This window comes from Onychomys torridus, chromosome 6 (assembly GCF_903995425.1).
Source record: "Onychomys torridus chromosome 6, mOncTor1.1, whole genome shotgun sequence".
NCBI classification, from domain to species: Eukaryota; Metazoa; Chordata; class Mammalia; order Rodentia; family Cricetidae; genus Onychomys; species Onychomys torridus.
This window is the reverse complement of record NC_050448.1, coordinates 85,620,153-85,638,690: the sequence shown is the minus strand read 5'-3', so window position 1 is coordinate 85,638,690 and position 18,538 is coordinate 85,620,153. Positions and strand designations below refer to the sequence as shown.

The 18,538-nt window shown below is 43.4% G+C and overlaps 1 protein-coding gene across 3 annotated transcripts in view; it reads right to left on the bottom strand.

The window, feature by feature from the left end:
- Vav3 (vav guanine nucleotide exchange factor 3) overlaps positions 1 to 2,698 on the bottom strand; it is a 330,524-nt gene extending 327,826 nt beyond the window's left edge. For 2 of the 3 annotated variants that reach the window (XM_036191254.1, XM_036191256.1), the window contains exon 1: positions 2,205 to 2,408. In XM_036191254.1, the coding sequence (XP_036047147.1) occupies positions 2,205 to 2,408 (204 nt within the window). Of the gene's footprint in view, positions 1 to 2,204 lie in introns of all 3 variants that reach the window. The other variant, XM_036191255.1, reaches the window with a different exon arrangement.
- Positions 2,699 to 18,538: the final 15,840 nt, after the last annotated feature.

Below are 18,538 nucleotides of genomic sequence, written 5' to 3'. Positions count from 1 at the left end.
AGTATTTACTCAGTCTCATTTAATGATATAATGACAACTGTATTATGCAAATGCATATACCTAGCTCTCAACCTCTCTGCAATGGGGCCAAGAATCAAGAAGGAAACAAAAACAGACACCCCACACTCAGGTACTAACTTTCCAGGACCACATTTGAGAAGAAGTCCTCTTGAAGCTATCACAAGAGAAATCATTGAATTTGGAACCAGAAAGCTCAGAGGTGGGCTAACTTAAGAACTCAAAAGAAAAACTTAATGAAGAATCATTTCACTGCCCTACTTACGTCATTACAACCTGGTAGCTTATTGATATCAGTGGGGTAATAATTCCTTGAGGGTAAGTATCTTGGTATGTTCCCTGTGGTGCCCTCAATAGGGAATAGAACTCTTAAAGAATCATGCACATTCCATTTCATTAATGACGCCTATAATGATCCTCACTCATCAAACAGATTACATTATAGATAGTGCATTTTACAATAAATAAGACGAAAGAGTATTTGAATAGATTCCATCCATTGTTAGTCAAATAAAGCTTTGGGGGCCAATGACTACCCAGCTGTTTAAAAAAAGAGAGAGAAAGAAAGAAAAGAAAAGAGAGAAACTTGACAATTAAGGACAACTTTAATGAGTAACTGCTGAAAATTCCAGAAGCTAAACTTTCAGGAAATGTGCATGGCACGTGGTGCGCAAGCATCTTAATCCATGCTGTTGCTGAGGCGACGACTCCAGTGGAATTGGGGCTCCAGGAACTTACTCCTGTGCACTGCAGGACCTGATTCCTAACAGTAGCTCTGACAGTATGGAAACAACCACTGAAACCCTCCCAGATATATCTATAGTTAGCACAATACTGGAAAAGTCTACAGAAGTGGCAGTCATCGTTAGATTTGTAAGAGAGTGTAAAATGATTGATCCTTATTGTAAGTACATATAGAACTCACCACTTATATATCTGTATTTTTCTTGGGGACTGCCTACCAACAGGTTGAAGGCAGACAGTCAGGAGATGCAGAATTTGAAGTGAGAAGGGACCCTGATGAGATACTGACAACCAGAGCTGGATGTGGGTGCCCCTGCTTTAAGTATGAGATTATTAAATGGCATAAGGTCATTTCCTTCTGCAAGGACACAGCTCTGGTTAAGTACGTGGCTGAAGCTCTGTATCATACAGTTTCATACAGGGCTAGTGCTAAAAGGTGTCATGAAAAGGGTTCTTTCCTTTCCCTTTTAAGTTGAAAGGTTTCCCCTGTGTGTGTGTGTGTGTGTGTGTGTGTGTGTGTGTGTGTGTGTGTGTGTGTGTAAGAGAAAATAGACGTTCTGAGTTGTGTTGAACATCCTCTGAACAGAAACTTTCCGACAGGACCAAAAAAAAAAAAAAGCAGCACTGAGCTGCACTGTGACTTTTGAGCTGACTCTGAGGAACCCACTGCATTCCAGGGCTACATTTCATCCGAACCCCCAAAGAAGTAGCTCCAAGCCAGGCTAGGGCTGCAGGCGTCCACATACCCCCACACTACCTGAGCACAGGACCCAATGAAAGAAAGCGGAATCTCCAGTGAAACTTCTCACTTCCTGCCGCTAGTGAGAGAGGCTGCACTGGCTCCCCTCTTGGTTTCATACAAGCTGTAAACACAACCATCTAGTTTGCCAGCGGGCCACAGGCTGAGGGGGGTGGGGGGAGCGCTTCTGGAAGCATCTCTGCGTCCTGCTCCCTTTCCTTCCTCTGACCAGGGTCTTTTCTGTACAGATAACGGTACCAAACGCCCTCCACTTCCTAGACTCCTCATGTATGGCATGGTTCCTCTTTCCAGAATGTGGAGACCAAATGCAAAGTAAAAAACAACTCAAAGGAAAATTATTCCATCACTTCATTTCACCCTTTGTCATTGTTATTTTAGAGCTGGATTAGACTCTTTGTTAACACACACGGGGGGTGAGGGGGGGCACAAAGGTGAAAAGTGCCCTAAGATAACTTATTTCTTCCCGCCTCCCAGAAAGCAATTAGGATTCCATACACCCTCTCCGGGCATTTAGCTGAGAAGCTAAACCATTTCAAAGCATGGTAGGAAAAGCCCCTAAGCTGAGAGCTGAGAGGCAGGGCAAGCTGAGCGCACCTAGATGTTTGCATTTACACAAAGAAATTATCCGGATGATTAATGGGAGCCTCTGGCGGGCGGCAGGGTCGCGGGGTGGCCTCCATACCTGGGACATCTGCGGCCTCAGGTTGATCTCTTTTAGGTTGATGGAGTGTGCCCGCAGGTTGTTGAGCAGCTGACAGAGCAGGACTCCATCGCGAAGGGTCTGTGCCAGGTCGAACACCTGCGCCGAGTCCCAGGTCACCCGGTGGTTGGCGGGCAGCACTTTGCAGTGGATGAGCCACTGAGCGCACTGCTTCCAGGGCTCCATGCTCGACGGCTCCAGGATCCCGCCCGGCCGGGGCGGGCGGCGACTCTGAGGTGGCCGCCGCCGATCTTCCGCGCCCCGCCGACGCCAGCCGGCGGGGGCCCCTGGGCTGTTCTGCTTCTCCGGAGCGGGCGCCGCTGCCGGCGGCTCCGGGAAGCCGCGTGGGACTGGCCTCGGCTCCCCGCCCAGATGCGCCGCAGCCCGGCCGCCGCTGCAGCAGCGAGTGCTGCGCGCTCTCCGTGCGCCTCGGCCCCGGCCGTGCACAGGCTTCCGACTCGCGAGCCCGGCGCCCCGCGACTGAGCATGCCCAGCGCGCCTGGCCGGTCTGTGCGGTCCGCGAGTCCCGGGAGGCGCGGGTGCGAGCCTGCCCGCCGCCCTGGCTGGGGGTCGGGGGCCGAGGGCGGGGCGGCTGGGGGAGGAGCGGGCCGAGTGGGGGCGGTGGCCACAAAGGGGATCCCGGAGCCCCCGCCCGCCCGCGAACCCTCCGCTGCGCAGAGCTTGCACAACCCCGGGAGTCCAGGGATTAGCCCATCGCCCTGGCTTCCTAGGAAGTGTGGCTGAACACTGAGAGACGCTGGGGTGTCCCCCGGGACACCCTAAACAATGAATTCGATTTAAATTAAGAGGGTCTCAGAGGAGCGGCCGCTTAACTGGGACACCGGGATTCCGGAGACAGGAATCCTGCACTCCGCGCATCTGAAGAACACAGCCTGGAAAGTTTGTGACCGGCCCCTCGTTCCGCCTCCTCCAGGTCCATTCTCAGCCCCTTCCTCCAAGCTGGTTTCTTGCGAGGATGTTTTGACACCTTAAAAGTGTGTGGGGTGGGGACAGTTGCAGCTTCAGCCTATGTGGAGGAGAGAGGTGGTTTCCACATCTCTCTCAGGCTCGGAACTGTTCGCTAATACAGTCCTGCCCCTTTTGCTGATCCTCAAAAACCTGCCTGAGAAAAACAGGCCGGTGACACGGAGGCAAGACTGCGCATGCGTCTGTGACTTGCCACCAGGTTTGCGCTCGGAATTGCTTCAGCCCTGATAGAAACTGGACAAGGTATTTGGAGAACCCTGGTGAAAGTTGGAAAATGCCAACAACAACAACAACAACAACAACAACCTCTCTCTCTCTCTCTCTCTCTCTCTCTCTCTCTCTCTCTCTCTCTCTCTCACACACACACACACACACACACACACACACACGTCAACTCTTGGTCACACTGAGTCAAAGCACTCACATTTCTTTTTTTTTAAAAAAAGTCCTTTTTACTCCCACTGCCCTTAAAACCTGAAACTGATGCTTGTGCTTTCAATATTTGTAGCAAGGTATTAACACACTGAACTCTGACGGCTCCCTGTAAATGCAGTCCTTTGCCAGTCTTTTATTTCTGAAATTTTTTAAAGTTGCATTAGATAGTTGTAGCTCAGATTTCCCATTGTAGATCATATTGATTTTATAAAATTTACAGGACAAAAAAATGTAACTTTAAAAAAATACATGATCTGCTGGGACAGAGGCTGGGTTCTTTCATGCGTGGCTATGGCAAGCATAGCCCACTGTGTACAGAGCTAGCCTTAAACAATAAATCAGCCTGAGGATTTCCTTTCCTCGCGTGCATCCGTCCCCAGGAACTTCCTCCGTGCTCACTGTGGAGTCCATCAACAGCACAATGTTTCCTAGACCATAATAGGTTTGAAAGCTAGAAACTACAGGAGTTCCAAACCCCAGCTACTATGTCACCATAACTGTATGGCACATCATAGGCACAAACATTATCAACAGCAAATAATAAAGTAATTATAATCATATATTGTAATAAAATTTATTTAAAACATATGGACTGTTACTTTCTGGAATTTTCCATGTGATATTTTTGGTTGGCTGTTGACTGCCACTTTACTAAAAGCTCAGAACTGCAAAACCATTGAGAAGAGGCAAGCACTGTAAGTCATGTTACACATCATAGACATTTACGAACAAAATGCACCTGGCCCACCATTTAAACTGTGCCCCTGCATAAAGAGAAATGGCCCCGGAAAGGAAGAAAAATGATAAGAAAGAAAAAGCAAAGTCAAACTATGCATTTGGTTTTAGATAGCATCAGATCACCTTTGAATGGTGTAAAGATTTCTAAAATCCAGGTCATACATACCATGCCAGTAAGCAACCCAGGACTTAGAATCCAAGTTAAGCTGCTTACTGATAACCTCGGGCAACTTTGATTTCTCTAGCCTTCATTTTCCACCCCTGTAAAATGAGGGAAATAGTCCTTGCCTCCTTGGGTTGTCAGAATCAAATGATTCCATGCCTTGCTAGTCAGAATCAACATGTAGACTGGAGTATCACTGTAGACCTTGCGAGACTCTCCGCCCTACCTACCCAGACTGAATGATATACGTGTTTCCATCAAAAGCTGAAAGGCATTGATAGAGAGTGTAAATGTCACAGGAAGAGCTTCACAAACACCACTCAATAGTAGCCACTGTACAGACACACAGACACACACACACACACACACACACACACACAAAAGCAAGGGCCAAATAAATCATTTTACTGTTCACGTTTTATGTATCACGTGTAACATATAAAATATTGCTTCAGAACGTAATACTCAAATACTAATCCAGAACGTGTGTGGAGGGCAGTGAAGCAGATGGGTGGGAGAGGGATCTACAAGAGGGATTTAGAGGAGTTGCAGGGCTCTCCAGTAATCGAGGAGCTAAATGACAACAGGTGATGGTAAAATGTCTGAAACTGGCCAACAAAACCAGCAGTGGTGACTGGGAGGGGATGGCTCAGGGGTAGAACACCTGCAGAGTATGTGGAGGCCCTGCACTGTAGGAAACAATGAAAAGTATCAATGGACAGCACTTCTGAGCTGTGTTCTCCTTTAAAATTTTAATATGTCACCGAGAGGATGATTTGGAAGACACTGGCAACTGTTTCTTACGCACATGTGGAAATATAGGTTTTGGTCCTGCCATGAAAGAGTACCAAAATGTTTCCTTATTGTGTTCACACCCCATCACTCCCTCACTGCCCACGGGGTCAAGCAAACTGGAGACTTACATACATCATCTGCAATAAGATGTTTCACCCTCCACAGCGAGCTCTATCAATGAAGACAAGGCTCTGTGGATCCAAAGTGTTAAGTATTTTGCTCTTATTACAGATTTAACAAAAGCAAGATTAGATCACACACACACACACACACACACACACACACACACACACACACACACACCACATCTGCATTGTTTCTGCTCAGAAGTGCAGCTCCCTGCTTAGTGAATCTACTGACTTAGATGAATCCCGCCATAGTGGACTACCCAAGTGGTAACACACATCTTCAAATTCTCAGAGCCAACCACGGTGCTTCTCGGTGCTTGTTACACCACAAACTCTCAGTAAATATTAGTCATTTCACTGAGTGCACAAATGCGCAAACTAATGAACCATGTTACCCCTCTGTTCCCTCTTATACGTCCCTCCTCATTTTACCCTGCCTGAGCAGTAGTGAAAACATCCTGGAAGAATTGACAGTATTCTTTGTGCAAGACACATGGAACACATGAAGTCAAACTGTTTCTTCCAACCTAGGGCTTTGCAGATGTCCAGGGTGAGCAGTCTATTCTCTGCTTCCCTCTTGTATTGTTACTCCTTTTGATCTTGCCTTCACACCACAGTACGAAAACAAGAAGTAGACAGATGGCATCCTGGGCTGCAAAAAGGTGGCAGACGCTGACTATCATGTTCTATGCTCACAATTTCATGATAATCAGGAAAATAATTACATTAGTTGCTTTTCTCATGGCTGTGAGCAAACAGCTGACAAGAAGCAGTTTTTAAAAGGAAAGGGTTTACTCTGATACACACTTCGAGAAGATACAGTCCATCATGGTGGGGAAGGCAGGCGCTAGAAGCCACTTAGTCATTGCATTCCATAGCGAGGAAGTTGGGTGTGAACAGGAAGTGAGTCCAGGCCATAAAACCACAAGGCCTTCTTCTACTGACTCACCTCCTCTAACAAGGCTCCACTTCCTGGAAAAAAAGAAAAAAGGCTACAGCCTTCCCAAGCAGTGCCACTAGGTAGGAACCAAATGTTGAAACACTGGAGCCTATGGGAGATATATTACATTTAAGCTATAACATTCTCTACTTGGCCCCCAGACATGCATGACCATCTCATAATGGAAAATTCATTTCTTCCAACTTCTAAAATCATCATATTCTGTAACAATCCCAATGCTGTTCAGAAGGCCAGATGCTCTTCTGAGACTCCAGACAATCTCTTAATTGTGAGCCCTTGTAAAAGCAAAAGGCGTTTACAGATTATATGCCTCCAACACCCAAGGTGCAGGGGAACATTTCCATTTCTAAAGGTAAGAATAATGGCACAGCAAATAATGACCAAAAAAAAAAAAAAAAAAAGGAAGTGTGAAATGGGAAAAGCACCAAATTCTGCATCTCTGTGTCCAGCATCTAGGGTAACGAAAAAAATCATCTGGGACCCAAAGGGCTCAGGTAGCCCCATCCCTCATGCTCTTCATCTGTAACATATATAATCTCCCTCTTTAGCCAGGTCCACCACAAGCCTGTAAGTTTCCTTGGCAGATATCCCCTTGACCCTAGCATCTCCAACAGTCTAAAATCTCCAGTGCTTTATCTTCACAGCTTCACGCAGTGGTCTCCCAGGAACACATTGCAAGGGCTCTGACCCTGTCTCATATTTCCTGGACTCAACAGCAATCTATAGCCATGATCAAGAATCCCTGACCCCTCGTTCTGCATCTTTCATGTCTACAACACTATTATCACACAGGCAACGCTACCAAATTCTGCTGTATGCTTGAGATGGTGCCTGGCCCCGGTGGACCACACTGTGTATCAACTCTGGAGAAATACTTCCCTGTCATTTTGTTTTGAGCATGGGAACCTTCAGTGGCATTCCCAGCTTAGTCTCTCTCTCTCTCTCTCTCTCTCTCTCTCTCTCTCTCTCTCTCTCTCTCTCTCCATCTTCACAAGATGGAACATCTGAGGAGTTGGGTCTTGCCTCCAGATACCTATCTTACTGTCCCAGTTCAGAACACCATTTTTTCTCCTTAGTGGAGCTAATTTCTTCCATCACTGGTGTATGTCATCTACACTCTCTTTGGGAAAAACTTTGAGCTTGCTCACAATCCTTTTATCACCATACTCCACATTGTTCTTACTTTTTTGATTCACTGTCTGTTCTATGTCCCTGGATGAGAGCAGTGAGCAATAACCAAATGCCACCCGAGTACCGTCTTATCTTGAAATTTTCCTCACCAAGCAAACTATTCAATTATCTTCAAATCTAAGCTCATTCCAGTTCTCAAGACATGGGCAAATACAATCAGTTGTTTGTTTGTTTGTTTGTTTGTTTTTGCCAGAATATCACATGAATGGCCATTAGCCAATCTTCCTGATAGGTTTCTCTGCTCAGACCTTATGAGCTAGGCCTTGACTATCTGCATTTCCCTCAATATTCTAGCCTTCCAAGCTTCCACCACCATGGTCCATGAAACTCTACAGCATGCTAGGGCTTTTCTAAGCCATAGTTGCAAACTCTTCCAAATGCCTCCTGTAAACCACTCCCAAAAGTCTAAGAACCCATGGTAAGGTTGGTCACAGAAGTGGGCCACTACTGAGTATTAATTTTTCATGTTAGTCTCTCTTCTTATTGCCACAACCAAATATCTAAGAAGTATCCATTGAGGGAAAGAAGGGTTTACTCTGGCTCACAGTTCTAGAGGGTACAGTCCATCATGACAGAGAAGACATGGCAGCAGGAGCTGGAAGCCTGCTGGTCACATTGTGTTGCATAGTCAGGAAGCTAAGTGTGAACAGAAGTGAGGCCAGACTGTAAAACCTCAGACTGAGGATAAGAAAGCTCAGTTATCTTTTCTGAAGAAAAGCAGCAGAGATGGGGCAGAGCTGGCTGGCGTCCTGATGCTAAGTTCCAAACATTTAACCAAGATGCGACATTGCTTCCTTGGGGATTTAGGACACAGAGGCATCCAAAAGACACTATGAGCAAGCTTCAGTAAGATGCTTTGGGAGAGGGTGGTTTGCTTGTTTGGCTTATAAGAATGCCTTCATTGTCCTTATTCAATTCACAGTCATAATAGGACATGGAGTATAATAGGGTTGTAGCTCGGGGATTGAGCATGTGACTTGCATGTGTGAGTCCTTGGATTTGCCCCAGCACTGCAAAAGTGAGCAAAAAACAGTAGAGAGAAGCCCTTTGAATAGAATCATCATGCTGCCATGTTGGCTGCCATGTAAAATTGCATATTAGAGCTGGAAGTGATGGTGAGGGCCAATAGACCCAGACTGGAGAGGGTAAGGCAGGAGAACTGCTTGAGTCCAGGAGTTTGGGACCAGGACAGGAATCAGAGCAAGAACCCTTCGTCATTAAAAGAAAAAGAAAAAAGAATACATTTTGGGGGCTAAACCATCATAGCTCAGTAGCAGAGTGATTACCTAGCATGCTCAGGGCTCTGAGTTCAGTTCCAGCTGGAATGGGCTTTACCCCAGCCTCTCTTAGCATTTTTTAAATAATTATTTTAGGCTGGCATATAAAACAATGTATTTCATCCTGGTAGCTTCATAAATGTGTCTTTCTATTTTATTTTCATTTGTCCCCCCATTGCCCTCCCATGTGCCTCCTCCCCAGCCCAGACTGTCTGCTTCCCCTTCCAGGCAGCCTCCCCTTCTGCTTTAACAAGGCAGCTTGAAATGTGTGTGCACTCACTAATAAGGAGTAGCTATAAATTCTATTTGTGGAAGTGGAATCCCCCTTTCTTCTATTCAAATAGTAGGAAAAGAATAAAATTTTATTTGGTGGAGTCATTTGGTATTATTCTTAAAACATTCCAATTCCAAATGCTTTTGTTTTTTGTTTTTTAAGCATGCTATTTATACTTTTTTGGGGTAAGCCTTTTGTTATGTTGTGCTTTGTATGGGGCTGACGTGAGGTTTTGAAATGCTATGCTTTCCAATACCTGTAGGCACCTCCTTTGGTTACCAGAACAATGACAACACAGGAGGAATTCAGTGCAAACCAGTGAGCTTTTCTAGGAACAGATGTGAGGAAGCACCAGCACCTGGAACAGCAGCAGAATACATCTCACTAGTGTTATTGGTACACATGCATGTGCTTATGTACACACACACACACACACACACACACACACACACACTTGCACTCATAGATTTCTGCTGACTGTATGCTCCAATTGCAATCTGCATATTAGATTACCTGGAAAACCATGCATTGGTTTTTAATCACACACACAACATGGAAGAGGAACATTCACGGACTCCTCTGAAAGAATGCTAGGTCTGGCCAGAAAGAAAAACTGTCCCTTCTTCTGTCTCAAACGCTGTGTTGGGTTTTAGCTAGAAGTTCTAAGCTGTTCTTACAAAAGTTTCCAAGACTTAGGAAACAGCTCATGCATCCAGCATTCTTTCTTTTTCTTCCTTCTGACATATGGAAGGAACTAAAAGTCAGATTTATGCAAGTCTGACAATAACATCACAATACAAGAAAGAAAGAGAGGTTTGGGGAGGGTCACTCTAAAATATGATAATAATTTAGAGTGACTGGTAGACATAAAGAAAGTGTTGTTTGTTTGTTTATTTGTTGATTGACTGAGGTTCTGGGGTTGAACCTAGGGTCTCATACGTGGGAATGAAGTGCTTTACCCCTGAGATATAGACTGCCCCCTGACAATCAGCCTCCCATTTTTGCTTTTTTGATAAAAGTCACTCTACCATGTTTAAGGTAACAGTTTATTGTACATATATATATATATATTTAATATATAATTAGTATATAATTTTAAATATATATTGTAATAAATATTTATATATAACTTTTAATATATATTTAAAAGTCTTACAATATGGGAAAAATAACCTTTTAAGATGGGGGAATTTTTTGTTCCTTATCCCTCCCAACTCCTCCTATCTGTCAAATTTAATTTGCCTACCTTATTTAATAAATGTTTCAGGTACCTACTAAAGCACAAAAACACCCCTCTTTTTTATGTGTGGTTATGAGTTAAAAGTAAACAGAATTTTATGCCAATTGTCTATGAAAATCTACCAGTGCAAGATGAGATATGGGAAACAGTTCAAAGTAGGCACTCCACATCTGTCTGTGTTGTGGCATTATTTTATCCTTAGTGTCAATTGGTTATGGCTGCTGAAACTAGAGTCAACTTAGGGGCAAGCATTGGACTGGAAGTATTGCTAGGCAGGCAAAACACTTTCTGCATGAGGTCAGCTACAGGCCAGTCAACAAAAACTGTTGTCTTTAAGAACCCTGACATTTCTAAACTATATACCTTTCCCTCTAGCTACCTAGCCACTCTAGAGGCCACATGCTAGGAATAACTTTGGTCGTCCTGAGTATTATTATAGTCTTGAAGTTCGATGATGCAAAAAAGTTTTTTGGCAGGGGGGTGGACAGAGGCTCACTTTGTAGGCCAGCCTGGCCTGAAACTCACTCTGTAGACCAGGCTAGACTCCAACTCAAATGGATCCACCTGTCTCTGCCTCTTGAGCACTAGGATTAAAGGCATGCACCAACATGTCCAGCTTAGTTTTGTTTTAAGTAAAAGTAATAAGGACACAGATGCTCTTGACCCAGAGCCAGCATTTCTCTGATGCTAAGATAACCAGAAAAGTCTTTTATTTTTTTATTATTATTAAGAGATTTTTTTTATTCATTTTACATACCAACTACAAATTCCCCTCTCCTCCCTCCTCCCCCCCCCCAGCATTCCCCTCTAACCCACGCCCCATTCCCACCTCCTCCAAGGTCTCTCATGGGGAGTCAGCAGAGCCTGGTGCATTCAGATGGCTGAATACCCTAACTGTTATCATAGAGTCCTCATTCAGTGACTGGAGGTCTTTTCTTAATACTGCCCTGACTTTGAGCATTTTATGACAGATATCAATTCGACAATTGCTTTCCAAATGTCCATTACAGCTTTCTGTTTTGGTGGTTAATAACTCAACGATTCTTTAGTAACACAGATAGCAATAACTTCAAATAGTCTCTATCTCTAAGGAGCCAGAAAGTTGAGTCAATAAAGAAAGACTTATCTCTTCCGAAGTAATTGATTTTTTTAAGTCAGCTTTAACCACCCTCTTTCAACTTCTCGGCATTTGAAGTTGTAGACAACATCTGCTATTGAGAGAAACTACTCCAAAAGAGGGATGGGTTTAAAGACTCTGCCTGCATGGGATGTGTTCTCTTCCATATTTTGTGGTCCAAAGTTCTCCACAATAGTCTCACCCTCTGTAGATAGATGAACGAAATCCAAGCTTTGACTTCTGCCTTTCAATGGGTCTTTCAAGAATGAGCTAAGCAGTGTCAATTTGCCACAGGATCTGAAATCAAATTGGTGTCTCATCCCAGTCACACACTGTGGCAAATTAGAGCAGTTGTTTGATGCATGTTGCCTGTGGATTCCATTTCTGTACCAGCTGTGGAAGCCTCACATACAGAGTCTATCATCCGTGGCCACAAAATCCAGCCTTAACCAGAGCCATGGTCATATTCACTAAGCATGACCTGGGGGCAGGGTAACTCAACTGAGCTAGAGCAGCCCCTGCCACCTACATTAAACACCTGTTAGCCCCCCAAAAATACAACCTCCTCAAGAGCCTTCTCTGATGACTAGTGGCTCGCCCCATCAGCAGCCACCCACCCTCTACTGATCATAGTCTACAGGTCTTATAGTTGGATTAATGGAGGCATCTTTAAGGGAATAGCTATAGTCTAGGTCCTCTGGCAACTTTCAAAAGCATACTAAGAATTTATTGACTGAATGAAGAACAAATGATGTTAGACGTGGTCCTATGGGCTACTGCTTCTCATCTCTAAGCCTCAAAACACTGCACAGAATTTTTAGAAAATTTTTGTACATATTTGACCCACTGTCTAGATTTTGCTTTCTTGGAACAATTTTTCAATGTGTAGAAATGTGTTAGAAAGAGCCCTTAGAGTAAATTAAGAGGGTGAGGCCATGGGCAAGGCACAAATACAACTCACAAATAATGTATTCATTAACTAAAAAGCATGGTCATGTCAAAAGTGTCAGAGAACATGAAATATTTTAGTTCAGTTTTGATATTAAATGGGATTTTACTGTGATTACCTTAAGTAAATTAAAATACAATACAATAAAATGATGGTTAATAGAAATCATAGAACTATCTCTGGATAGTTCCCAAATCACATCTTATTTACAAAAAGTGGGGCTTGAAGCTGTTCAGAATATTTTTTTTCTCTCATTCCTGAGCTGTAATGTGTTTGAGAGACACGGGTCCTTCCAGCTGCTGACATTTAGCTTAGTCGCCCACCAGTCTAGTGAGGACATCATGAAAGACAGTGGTGATGGGCAATTTGTTATCACTGAGCTTTTAAAATTAAAATTATCACAGCTTATTCCAGGAAGGGGTAAAACCACTAGCAGAACATGAGAGAGAGAGGACATGTCTCTATTGCTCTCACTCAAATACTTTCTTTACTCTTTTTTATTCATCTTTGGGAATCAAATGGCCACTGACCGTATATATGAGTTGGCTATCCTTTGTGTAGTGTCCAGGATTCTATTATTTAAACAAGTATTTGGTGTCATGTCATGAGCCAGGAACTGGACTGTATGTTTTAATACATTGTATTCACTTAAAATAGACTAGAAAAGAATATGCAAAGCTCCAGTGACAGGTTTGGATGAAGATTCGGAAAGATAGACAGTGTTTATAACAGTGAAGCTGTTGAAAATAAGACTTCTGGAACTTTCCTGGAGCCACTAAATCAGGATATTTGGGGGATGTATAAGAATCTACTAAATCAGTGTCCTGAGTTATGTTAAAATAGAATTCCTGGATAATTTTTATCTTACCTTTCATAGTGAAAATTTTAAACCTTTTCAAAAATAGGTGGAATAGCTGTAGGTGCCTTTGTTAGCTGTTTGGATTTGCCATGTGACGCCCTCATTTCATCTACACTGAGTCAAATAGCCAGGTGGTTCTTTAAAGTATAAAATTTGAAAACTGAGTATGGTAGCTCACTCACAATCTCTGCACTTGGGAGGCAAATGCAGGAAAATTAGGAACTCAAAGCCATCCTTGGCTACATCGTGAGTTCAAGGCCAACCTGAGACACTGTCTCAAAAATGGGTTGGTATCCAGTGAGGTTCAATAACAGTCTCATTCTACGTAATCTTTAGAATAAGAAGAAAACTCAAACATGTACTATTGAGTAGGGCTTGCTTTCCATTAAACTGCAGCAAATGTGTGCTTACAGGGTTTCTTTTTTGTATTGACAGACCAGATTGATAACTGAAACATACATAAAAATACACATATAGTCATTCTGTTAAAGATACATATACTTCAGAAGGTGAAACAGGGACTGTGGAGATTATTCAGTCAGTAAAATGCTTGCTGCCCAAGAATGGGGGTTTGAGTTTGAACTTCCAGCATCCATATAAAAAGCCAGTCATGTTGGCACACACCTGTAATGCTAGCACTTGACAGGTAGCCACAGAAGAATCCCTGGAGCTCAGTGGCCAGATAATTTTGGTGAATGAGTGTTGTCCGGTCTAGTGAATGACTCTACTAAAAAAAAAAAAAAAAAAAAACAACAACAACAAACAAACAAACAAACAAAAAAAAAAAAACCGTGGAGAGTGATAGTAGAATACACAACATTGACCTTTGGCCTTGACATGCATGCCTACCAACACTTGTGCACATACATACATATGTATGATGACTAGGTCATATTTCAAAATAGCCTTCCAGTGAAGTCCAAAAAGAATAATGTGGACAGTAGATCTAACTGTGTTAGAAGGTGAGAGCCCAGAATGCAATAGTCTTAGTCTTTATGGAAGGGATAAGACTTGATTGACTCTCTAACAAAGGATTTTTCTAAGTGAAGAATAACTTAAGCAAAAAGCACAGCATCCGAAATATACAAACTTTTTGGAGAACTAGGAAACAAAAAGCAGGCAGGCTGGTTCAGAGTCACCCATGCGGGACTGCCTGGGGGCCTAGACCATGGAAGTTCTCAGAAGATCATGAAAATCTTAGAGGCTGAACGAGGAGAGCAGCAAGCCCTGGGAGTTCTGAAGGCGGAAGAAAGATGATAAGTGATAATTTAAGGAGCAGCCACTGTGTGTCTGGAAAAGACCACTTCAGAAGGCAGGGTGGTCATTCAGAAGTCCTCTGAGTCAGGTGTAAGATGGAAAAGGTGAGAAAGGGTCATCTGGACTTGGGAGAGATAACTGGAAGACATGTGAAAAAACTACTCTGATATCTTTGTAACTGGTTTTTTGGAAGAACTGAGTTTACCAAAATAGGTAACACTGAAGACAGCAAAAGGCAGGAGGTTGAGTGGGTTGGACCCATTAGCACAGAGACTAGTTGGAACATGTGTGCCCAGGGTAGAATTCACTGGAGAGTGATTACTGAGTTTTGGGGTGCTGTTCGCAGTGGTGGGGGGTTGACAGGAAAAGAGACAGACAATGTTGGAGAATAACCAGGATATGACTGTGTATCACCCAATCTAGGTCAGTGCCCACCAGAGGATCACTCTCATGCTGGTCCCCTGGGGACATCCTTTATACCCTGCCCTTGGTTGATGTTAAATGATAAAAACCACCACTATGCCATTTGACTTCTAGATGATAAATTAGAGACAACTCCAAGTCAGTATCTGACTTTCAAAGCCCCAAAAGCCTTTACATTTGGTCTTTAAAGAAATATAAATATTAACATGTACATTCAGACTCAGACACACACACACACACACACACACACACACACACACACACACACACACACAAATCAAAGTAACTTAACGGCAAATGATGTCTGCTTCATGAAATATTGATGTGGGCCTTTATGAAAGATTCCATGCAGGTGAAGGCATGCTGGCCCATAATTCCTCCTCCCTAAGGGACTAGGAGCTCTTGAAGCTCCTTGGCTTCAGGTAGGTCCCAACTCTGCTTGGAAAGTTAATCTTTGCCTGAGTCTACTGGTTCCCTTTCTAGGATTCTAAGTTGGTCTGTGATAATGAATTCATAGTAAGCAAATGTTTGCTAACGTTCTCTATTTTTCTAATGCTGGAGCTCTGTCTGGAGTTGGTAGACTCCATCTGACTTTAGCACAAAGCCTACAGAACGCTCCCTAGGAACAACTGTAGGAAGCACATTTGCTGCCCACCAGGACTGCCTTTTTGAGCGCTGGAACTTTGTCCAAGCTCAGATGCCCTTCAAGTTGTCTTGGGGTCAGTAACAGTTCCCAGTTCCCTAAGGATCCTTTCTGGTAACTCCAATGACACCAGCTGTTCCCTTACCCCTCACCACTGATGCACCCCAGGGTATTCTCCTGCTGTGCTGTCCTGGGACAGACCCCTCTTGCATTGTCCAAGCTGTCACCATTTTGTCAGCATTTTGTCTGACTCAGTGCTAATGAGACAAGTGAGCGTCCCCAGGAACCTCCCCTACCCTCAGAACCCATGTGCACCTCCCTGCTGACCTACTCTCAAACCTGAGCCCATGAGTGAGAAGGTGAAAATCAAAGGTACCGACGACAAGCAGAGCAAAAAATACCCAAACACCCTTACTGTGTGGTAGGTCACAAGATGCTTCAGAAATGAAGACAGGAGAGAGGTACACAAAACATGAGTGACAGATGAGGGCTCAGAATACAGCTCCGTCTGGGTGGAGCCTCTTGCCACCTCACCTTCCTCACCCAGGTAGTAAAAGATAAAATGGACTATGTTATAGGCTCGCTTTACTATTCCTCAACCCTCCCCCTCCTCCCCCCCCCCCCCCCCCCCCCCCCTCCTCCCTCTTCTCCCCTCCCCCCCCTCCACTTCCACACCTCCCCCCCCTCTCATAGAGCCAACTTTATTCGTTTGGATTCTATTCATTTAGAATACTTTTCTTTTATTTTTTTTTTTAAAGAAAACCTTGGCACTCCAAAGGATACCGACCTAGCCACCACAATGCTCAAGAGACAATGATTCACGCTAACCAGGTACTTGCTTCTTCATTGAACACAGGTTCTCAAGAAAGAAGTATTCCCATTAGGCTTAAATGGGAAATGAATTCTGTGTTAGTTTTACGGATTTGATCTTGCTCTTTTGGGAGTTCAGAAGTTTAAATATTTATTCCCATGTAAATGGCAACTGCAACTATCTTCCTCCATCTTCTTTTTTGCTGTCTCTTTTATAAAAGTGGTATAATGAGGAAATTCCTTTATTATTAAAATTGCTTTTAAGAGAGACATCATCAACTGCAAGAAAAAGAAAGTATTAAATGGAAGGTTATATCTCAGGGGTCAACAGAGATCTTTTTGGCTCAGTGGCCAGAAAAGGTGATCCATTTTGCTTAAACATTAAAATCAATTCTGTAGCTTGCCTGGCTCCATAACATGTCAACTTTCATCAAGAATGTGTTTTAGTGTTAGAACGCCAAGTGTTCACAGAGTGAGATTAAAAAGGAGTTTTCGTCCACTAGAGAAAAACTAGTACCCCTTCCTCCCCACCCCAAATTCCCTTCAATATTTGGGATCACCATACCTTGGTTGATTTCAGACATAAAACTTGCAACTTCAGCTGAATAAGAAATAGTCAAGAATGATGAAGTTTAAACCCCATGACTTCTGCACATAGAAAAAGCACCAAGATGATACATGTCTACCCTCTCATGACCTAATTACTACACAGGACAAAATAGACCCGAATTTTCAACCAACAGTTATAAGAAATTAACAAGACATACAGTCAGTTGCTGAACAACATATTTTCAGAATAAAAGTGAGTTATGTACAGTTTTTTGAAGAACAATATACATATGATTTCATCAAGATGGGTATGGTTATTGTTCTATCTAGAGCCCTGATTCTCTGGAAAGCAGCAGAAAAGTGCTCTTCCTTAAGAACAAAAGAAATGTGTTCTTCCTTAAAAAAAGTAAACTGGTTCTAATCACTATCCATCCAAATTGTCTAACATCCAAGAGCAGCTGAGACTCTCTTAGTGCCAAGTCAGATCTGTATCTCCTCCTGCCTCCCTCCATTTGGCTGTGTAACCTAGGGTAATTTGGGGATGGGAGTGGGTGTTAGGTTTCCTTCGCCTGCTGACTGAATGAATTGGAATAGCTTATTTCTAAAGTACTTTCTGACTCAAAATACTGGTTTTAGAGTGTTCATACATTCCTCTGTCCATCAGACTCCTAACCCTGAAATATCTTCCTGCATTACTTCATCCAAATCATTACCCAGCCTCATTTGTTAGTGAGTCCCACCGGGGCCACATCCTCTTCCCAAGCCACCTATGTCTTATCACCACAATTCCTAACTCTGAACTCTCAGTGGTTCCTCAATGTCTGTCCTGTTGGACATGCTTCCAAGAAGAGTGAGGTGTTATTTAAATAAAGGTCTTCGTAGTACTGAGGGCCCAGAACTCGCCTCAGGACTTGTCTGTTGCTAACTTCTACCTGGATGCCTGAGGTTCCTACCATCTCCTGTCGGCCATTTTCTTCTCTGTGTCAGCTCCCATTCTGTCTCACTCATGCATCAGACTCTCCTGTATGTTGTTCAGAATCCACACTCCTATGCTGGAGGGTAAGTGTTACTAGATTTTTTAATTAAGCCATGTATGGTGGCTAAGCATTAGTAAGTACAAATAGTGATACAATTGAAACAGTAAACAGGAGAATTAGTATCCACACCTGGTCTGTCTGATGTCAGAATCCGAGATCAGGGGAGAATGCATGCCATCACCCCTGTTTCTCATGACAAATGACTTCTCATGTGATATACCCATTCTTCTCTCCCAGGCCAAGCTGGAGATAGTGTGGTAGAAATACCTTCACAGAGACACAACTGCCAGATAAGAAAATGCTGAGCAGTGGCCTGTGTCTGTGGCACAATGGATAGTGTAATCAGCTACTAACCACAAGTCAGTGGTTCAATTCCACATGTGAACATAAGCTGTTTAGCCTAGCAAATTTTTTGTATCATTTTTTCTCTATATACTTTCATATAATATTTTTTTATCATATTTACCCCTAACTTCTCACTTA